Source organism: Zalophus californianus, chromosome 2, assembly GCF_009762305.2.
Source record: "Zalophus californianus isolate mZalCal1 chromosome 2, mZalCal1.pri.v2, whole genome shotgun sequence".
In the NCBI taxonomy this organism is placed as follows: Eukaryota; Metazoa; Chordata; class Mammalia; order Carnivora; family Otariidae; genus Zalophus; species Zalophus californianus.
Window position 1 is genome coordinate 66,210,533 of NC_045596.1, and position 7,979 is coordinate 66,218,511.

Here is a 7,979-nt window from a genome sequence, read left to right on the forward strand (position 1 = left end):
GCGAGGAGTCTGCTTGAGATTCTCTCTCTCCCTTTGCCCCTCCCCCTGCTTGCTTGCATGCTCTCTCTCTCTAACAAATAAATAAGTCATAAATAAATAAATAAATAAATAAATAAATAAATAAATAAATAAATAAATAAATAAATATTCCAGCTCCAGCAGTCACATGTGGAGCAGCAGAACCACCCCAGTGAGCCCAACCTAAATTGCAGAGCTTTAAGAAATAATAGGTTGACCTTTGGGGAAGTGTACCAAATTTATCTTGTGGTGTCATAACATCACTTGGAACAATGTTAAACGTTTTCTCCATACTGTAGCAGCAACCACCCACAGCATCATAGACCCACTGCTCTGATACTGTGGGGAACTTCGGAGGCTGAGGACAAGTTAAGAAAAAAAAGAGACAGTGAGTACATGGTGCAAACTCTCTCCCCAGTCGGGCTCCTCATGATGTAGGAGCTATCAGAGCTGTAAGGAAGCCTGCCAGAGTCCAGAGGGAAGGGAGTGCAGTTAGGCCAGACCAGAGAAATTTCCCCACATGTTCTAGAGATCTTCTTTACCACTTTCTGGACAATTGGATTTCTTCTATCTTATTTTTATGTCCGGTGACTTAAGTGTCTTGAAAGTAGGGTTGGAAGGCCAAGAGAGAGCATTTGGAAAAGTGGTCAAGAAGAGGGCAATTCAATATGCTGGTATTAGTCATGATGTAAAAGAAATAACCATCCCGATAAAGCACTGTGTCTGCATTAAAGCATGCGTACACCCAAAGTACAACTCCGCCTCACGACCCAAGCGTTACTCCAAGTGTTCTGGATACAGAACCTACCACTGCACCAGTAATTCCACACCCACCAGTTCATGAGTCTAGGCCTACCATAATAAAGCCCACCTTGTTCAAGATCAATCAAGGATTGTCCTAGGAATTAGAGAGACCTAACCTATATGTTGTATGTGCCAGAATATCAAGATTGACATGGTCTGAAAAAGATAAATGGTCAGCTATTCCACAGCCCTACCCACTAGCAGCTATTTCTGGAGGCGGGGGGAAAGGACTCCAGTAAGATATTTTCTACTTAATGAAATCCACTTAAAAGCAAACATTCTGTAATTCCGTTGGAGAATTTGTGAATGGTTCGGTGACACTTACATTTGCTACAAGAAAAATCAGCCACAATTTATATGAAGTTATTTTTCTCCTTTGGGTTTTTGAAAGTAGATTTTATATGGTATGATCCAAATCAGTAGTTTTCTAGATAAACAGGCTGTCTAGGCCAGGCTCTCTTACCTTTTTGTATGTTAATCTTCCACTAACCTGAAGGACAATAGGATGTATTGTATTTTTGGCTTTAAAGTTCAGGAATATAGGACTAGAAATATGGATGGAATTTGACCCATGAAGTGATAAGCACCTCTAGGGATGATCACTGCTGTTCTGAGAAGAGAGACTATTTACATAATATGTCAGATAACAGAATGTGACTTCCCTAACCTCCACAAACGGTGAGTTAGGCAAATGCGCCTACACAGGCGTGCACACGCACATAGCAAAGCCAACAAATAATCCTTGCATTTATTTCAATCTGTACCTCTCCAGACTACTCTAGTCTAACTAGGAAAACTGGGGCAACCGAACAGACTTCTAACATAATTTCAGTACTTTGCTTTTCTTTTAGGAAATTCTTATTACCACTTATTTTCAAAGTATTGTATATCTATTAAAGAATAGCTTTCTTAATAGCAGCAGAAAACAAATGGTGGTTAAAACCATTAAAATGTAAATAAAACAAAGGAATAATATCAATAGTCCTCATATTGCTGAAACTGTACACCAATAAAAATATATCATACTAAAAGCATATGTACCAGAAAATAGGAATAGAAACATAGGTATAGGTACAGACTAACATTTTATTAGCAAACCAAATATTTGCTGTTGGTAAATGATGATCTTTACAGGAAAAATAATGCAAAGAACAGAATCTGATAACTATGCACAACTACAAAAGGAATTTAAACAACTGTGGAAGTCAAGAAGTAACATGTTCTCTCTTACCTTGAGATAGTTGAAGGTTGTGTACATCTAACTAATGGAGAGACAGTAGTGCTAACACGTACGAATTAGAATGTACAAAAATACAGTATTGTCCTGTTCTTTTCCAATATTGTGCCTCTGGAAGATAAATTACTGTAACCATATTCAAAAAAAAAAAAAAAAGAGAGAGTGACCTATTTGAGACTACACATCAAGCTCTTGTGTATTCCCAGAGGATTTGCGCTGACAGGAAAACAGCATGACTTTCACACAATGAAGGTGTCACATGAATAAAGATTTACACATAAGTAAACAAATGAAATTAAAAGGCAAATAGGAGAGAGTTACAGTCTACTCCTAGACTGGCCCTCATCAATTTTCTGCTTATCTTAGAAACCCCTCCTGCTCTCTAATTATAGGTCTGAAGAGTCTTAGGTACAGTTATTTTCAGTGATTCTCTAAAACAAAAAAGTAAGCCATATGTGTACTTTTTCTGTGAACAAGGGTCATAATGGGTTTAAATGTTCAACTGAAATAGTTTTGATCTTCCTCTGATGAGCTTAGAAACCAAATGAATAAATAAACAAGCTGTAAACATATGCAAGACATGAGAAATACGCTGTGGCGGAGCAAGAATGTGTGAAGATAAAGATAAACTGAGTTGGGTTCATACATTGTTAAAAAAAAATAGCCACAAAAGTCCATGAATCACATTCACTTTAACAGACATGACAGGAAGGTCGGAATACAAGCAAGTGGGCTGTTCTCAAATACGTACTATTATTTTCCAGAATCATTAAAATTCGATTGAATTGTTATGGATTTTTCATGAGGCAGCATTAGACTGCTGCTAGAGGTGCCATCTAATAAAATCAGTGATTTGCAACACAGGACTACTTCACGCCAAAGGAGGTGTCTGCTAATTCATCACATCAGCAAGCTCATTGTTTTACTTGAGAGAAAACCTTTATGAAATACCAAGGGAGCGCAGAGATAAAAATGTACGTTTTGTGGTACCTAATTTTTTAACATAATGCAAAAGCTTTTTCTCTGTCTACTTTATTTTTTAGTGTTTGCACAACCACATGGTTTGTCCATTGGCTTGTATTTCTGGGGAAGGAAAAGCCAAAGTCTTAGGCAACACCAACGTGGCTTTGGTAGACCCAAAAGTGACCTTAAGACATGGCAGATTTGCTCGCTCGGAAATAAGTCAATCAGAGAAAGACAAGTATCATAGGATCTCACTGATATGAGGAATTCTTAATTTCAGGAAACAAACTGAGTGTTACTGGAGTGGTGGGGGGTGGGAGGGACGGGGGGGCTGGGTGATAGACATGGGGGGGGTATGTGCTATGGTGAGTGCTGTGAATTGTGTAAGACTGATGACTCACAAACCTGTACCTCTGAAACAAATAATACATTATATGTTAAAAAAAAAAAAAAGGTAGTAGGAAGGGAAAAATGAAGGGGGGGAAATTGGAGGGGGAGACGAACCATGAGAGACTATGGACTCTGAGAAACAAACTGAGGATTCTAGAGGGGAGGAGGGTGGGGGGATGGGTTAGCCTGGTGATGGGTATTAAAGACGGCACGTTCTGCATGGAGCACTGGGTGTTATACACGAACAATGAATCATGGAACACTACATCACAAACTAATGACGTAATGTATGGTGATTAACATAACAAAATTAAAAAAAAGAATAGTAATCGCATGAATCGTGTGTTCGATGGAGAAGAGTAAAAGGACAGAGCAGATAAGTGAGAGGTGAGAGCTAAACACTGGTTTGTTAAATTGAGAAATACCAGGAAGCTGGAAGAGATAAAACTGGGATTCAGAGAGAGCCCAATGATGGGCTACAAAGACAAGCCAAATATTTTAAGATAACTATTCTCGGGGCACCTGGGTGGCTCAGTCAGTTAAGCGCCTGCCTTCAGCTCAGGTCATGATCCCAGGGTCCCGGGATTGAGTCCCACACTGGGCTCCCTGCTGAGCGGGGAGCCTGCTTCTCCCTCTGCCTCTGCTCCCCCTTGCTTGTGCTCTCTCACTCTCTCTCTCTGTCACACAAATAAATAAAATCTTTAAAAATATATATAACTATTCTAAACTTAGGCTTAGAGTGGCAGGAAAAAAGTTCAGGGCAGGTATGATGTAATTTAACAGTTGTACATGTTTAAAAATGCTCTGGAATAGTTGCTGATTACACACTCAGTGAGTCATCTGTGCCATTTGGCAGATCTAAGTCTGTATTGACTAAAGCATGGAGTCCAAAGCAAAAGTATCTTTCTTGATTATGAGACCTGAACCCTTCTGTCAGCCAGAGATAGGCTTTGGATTTGGGGTTCCACCTGTCCAGATCCAGTTAGCAAGGGGGCTGTCTGTCGAAGCTGGGGTTGGAGTAAGCAATCTAATCTGTTGTTCGCATTTTCTCTTCCACCCCCTGTTGATCTTTCTCTGATCTAGCGGTTCATGCTGTCACAGTTATTCATTTAGTTACCAAAAATATGCATTACAACAACAACAGTGTTTGTCAAAGTATCATTGTCCCCTTGTAATTCTTAATCTTGACTCAGCATAGGCAAAGGAGTATACATAAAGACCGTGGGGACCTACACAGCCCCTCGGAGATCAGAGTGTCAAGAGAGAGTGAGAGTAGTACAGGGTTCAGGCAGGCACTAACTGGTGTTGTTAAATGTTCAATGAACAACTCAGAAACCATGTTTCCAGTGTCATTCAGTGAGCAAAACAGAGAAAAGTCCCTGTCTTCATGAAGTTTACGTTACAGTGGGAAACAGACAAAAAAAGATAAACAAGGAAAATATGGAGTCCAGTACAGAGTAACAAGTTCTCAGCGGATGTTATCAGTGCCCTTCTCAGATTCCCTTGAACTCTGTTCCCACCTGCCCTGAGGCCAGTGCTCCTATTGGGAACCTCGGCAAAGCTGAGGGCTTTCTCTGGCAGCCAGAGGACAGCTGCCCAAGCGCAGAGACAGGAACTGCTGGGAAGTTAGAGTCCCAACCACCACCACCACCCCACAGCAGCTCCCAACCACCCACTGATGAAAATTAGTGGATAAACACGTCGACTTCCTGATGCCTGAGACATCCTCCAAGGCGCGTTGATGCAGTCTCCCAGAGGCCCCAGCAGGACTGGGTCCCAGCTGCCCACAGCAGTGACCTGCTCACTGCTGCACCCTTCTGGCTTCCTACTCTTCCCATTTTCACTCTCCTACACCCCACTGGCCTGCCTCACCCCCATATCAACCACTTGTGCTCAAATCCTTCTCTATGATCCTGCTTCTGGGCAAGACCAGTGTTAAGGAAACATGATGCAGGGAAAGAGGAAATGAAATATGGAGTAGAGTGAAATATTAGATGGAGTGATCGGGAAAGGCTTCGCTGAGGTCATTTCAAAGAAAGATTTGGATGGAAGGAGGAATGACATCATTGTAGTTCCAAACGAGGGTCACAGCTATGCCTACCACACCGCGTTATGTCCAGAGCCATGGTGAAACATCTATTCAACTTGGTGGGGTTGGGGCGGAGGTTCCCCCTCTCTGGTGTTTGAAAATAAAGTGTTCATCCCTAGTAATTTGGCGAGGTTTGGATTTTCACTGCTAGAAGCAAAACATTGATTTTCCTTCACAGCATTTTGATATAAATGCATGTGAAGCCCTTAGGGCATCTTGCCCTTTTATTCTTATTATAAGATGTCTCGTCAACTGTCTTAGCTCAAGGCCACAAAACTGACTCAATACTGAGACATTCTCTCTCAGAGGAATTCTCAACAAAATTTCATGAGTACGGATATGAACGTGGTGGGGATTCATGTCACTTTCACTTAGAGCCTCCAAAGAATAAAATGTTATTCTTTGTAGTCACCCTAAGCTCAGTGTGTGACACACTGGCCCTATATGCGTAGTGACCTGCAATATATGCATCAAATATGTATATATAGAGAGATAGGCAATTTCACAGAATCATGGGCTTCTAAAATTAGAAGCTACCTCAATAGGTAAATCTCTTAGGACAGTGATCTCTGCCCCATCATTCCTGACTGGGGGGTCGCCAACTCCTGCTCAAACACTTTCTCCTGGTCTTGATCTGAGAGTTCTATTTACACAGAAGTGCAAAACTTACCTATCTGATTGCAGGCACACAATATTATACACCATGAACATAACAGATGCCTCACTGTAAAAGTTTGTATTATGTAGCGGCCCCCACAATAGATATTTCACCCTCGAAATATAAGCCAGCTATTCTTTAGATCATATAGGGTACCAGCTTTATTTTCACACCTGACCAAGCCTTTCCATTGCCAAATTGCTTCTATCACAGTAGCTTCCACTTTTAGTTGATAAGGATTCAACTGGCCTTCTCAAAACTGATGCGTGCCTGGACCAAAATTAGTCTAAAAACTAAAGCTGCATGGGAAATTAGAGAAGCCAGGCATAAGGATGCATCTCCCACAGACAAATCTTTTCATTAGACTTTTTTTTTTTATTTTTTTTTCCAGGAAAAAAAGCTTTATTTGGACTGAGGGGTGGAGAATGAGAAGGACCTAAGCCAGTCTATTGAACTAAGGAGTGAGATACCAAAATGGCAAGCAGAGCTTATCAGCCAAATGGACTCCACCTCCCAGCAGCTTTACAGTTAGTACAATCAATAAAGGCTGCTGGGAAATCTATTTGCCACTAAATCACCAAAGTGTGCCAGCCACCATTACAAAAACGGCACAGTTTCTTTTTTTCCATAATTAAATTTCCACACCTCCCAACTACAAGTATTACAAAAGAAAGTTTTAAAAAATCACATTTTACAGATCTTAAACTCATCTTTGGCATTCAGCTCCAAGGTCTCACCATCCTCAAAAAATAGTTCTCCTGCTAAACTCATCAGCTAAAAGTTCTACCCAAGTAGTGAGAAGACGGTCTTTGCTAGCCATGGCAATTCTTTTCCCATTCTCCCTAGCTGGTTAGGGCTGAACAGCAGAGTAAGGCTCAGATTGGGGGATGAGGGAGAAGGGGCACAAGGGCTAATTTTCCCCAGTACAAGATGGCATCTGAAGCTTGATGGGAGAGCAGAACTGGAGAGGCTTGAGGGAAGGGTCCAGGCCCTGTATTCAGTCAGAGTCACTGCTGGAAGAGGAGGAGGAGGAGGAGGAGGAATGCTTGCCATGCTTGTGGTGTTTGTGCATCTTTTTATGAGCTTTCTTCATCTTCTTCCGCATCTTCTTGTCCATCACCATTCCCGGTCCTACCATGCCGGGTGCCACGGGATTCACAAGAGGCATGCCAGGAGCAGGTGGTGGGTAGGGACGTGGGTAGGGACCTAGGGGTTGGCATCCTGGATACCCTGGTTGTGGCACAGGATGAGGGGGCCCACCTGGGGGGAAAGCTGGATTCCCCTGGGGAACTCCTGGGGGAGTTGGAAAGGGGCCTGGAGGATAGGCAGGATTTACAGGTGGTGGATAGGAAGGATTGGAACCTTCAGGGTACCCAATGTTAGGGGGATATGGATTTGGTCCTGGCTGCCTGGCATTGGGATTCCACATGTTCAGGTGTTTCCTCCGGCTTATGTAGGCACACCCCCTTCCACATTAAATAGGCCAAATAGAGATCCTGGCTCCTAGTTGCGAAGGGACCCCTGACCTACGGACGAGGAAAGGAGGAAATTGAGGAATCCAGATGCCCCGTCACCTTTATACCACAGCCTGGACTTGACTCATCTTTGGTTCTCCTCATTAGACTTTTTTAGTGGAGATGATGGACTACCAGAGAGAAGAACATTTTTGAAATGTTCTCCACAGCCTGGAGTGACTGTAGCAGGCACTTCTGGGCCCAAGATGAGGGTACTGGATCAGGCTGCATCCAGAAGATCCATCCCAGCAGGGGTGGCCTTTGGAGGAGAGCTCTAGACTTAAAAACCAAAGAATTTGGAGAGCA

At 42.4% G+C, this 7,979-nt stretch overlaps 1 protein-coding gene across 1 annotated transcript; it reads right to left on the reverse strand.

Moving 5' to 3' along the window:
* Positions 1-6,662: 6,662 nt before the first annotated feature.
* LOC113925859 (proline-rich protein 13-like) lies at positions 6,663-7,754 on the reverse strand. The gene has a single exon (XM_035726418.1). It carries the CDS (start codon positions 7,586-7,588, stop codon positions 7,157-7,159), a length of 432 nt encoding a protein of 143 aa, XP_035582311.1. The 5' UTR covers positions 7,589-7,754; the 3' UTR covers positions 6,663-7,156.
* Positions 7,755-7,979: the final 225 nt, after the last annotated feature.

What these genes read in the sequence shown, in the direction of transcription:
- LOC113925859 (XM_035726418.1), bottom strand. Translation starts at nt 7,588, where the DNA reads ATGTGGAATCCCAATGCCAGGCAGCCAGGACCAAATCCATATCCCCCT.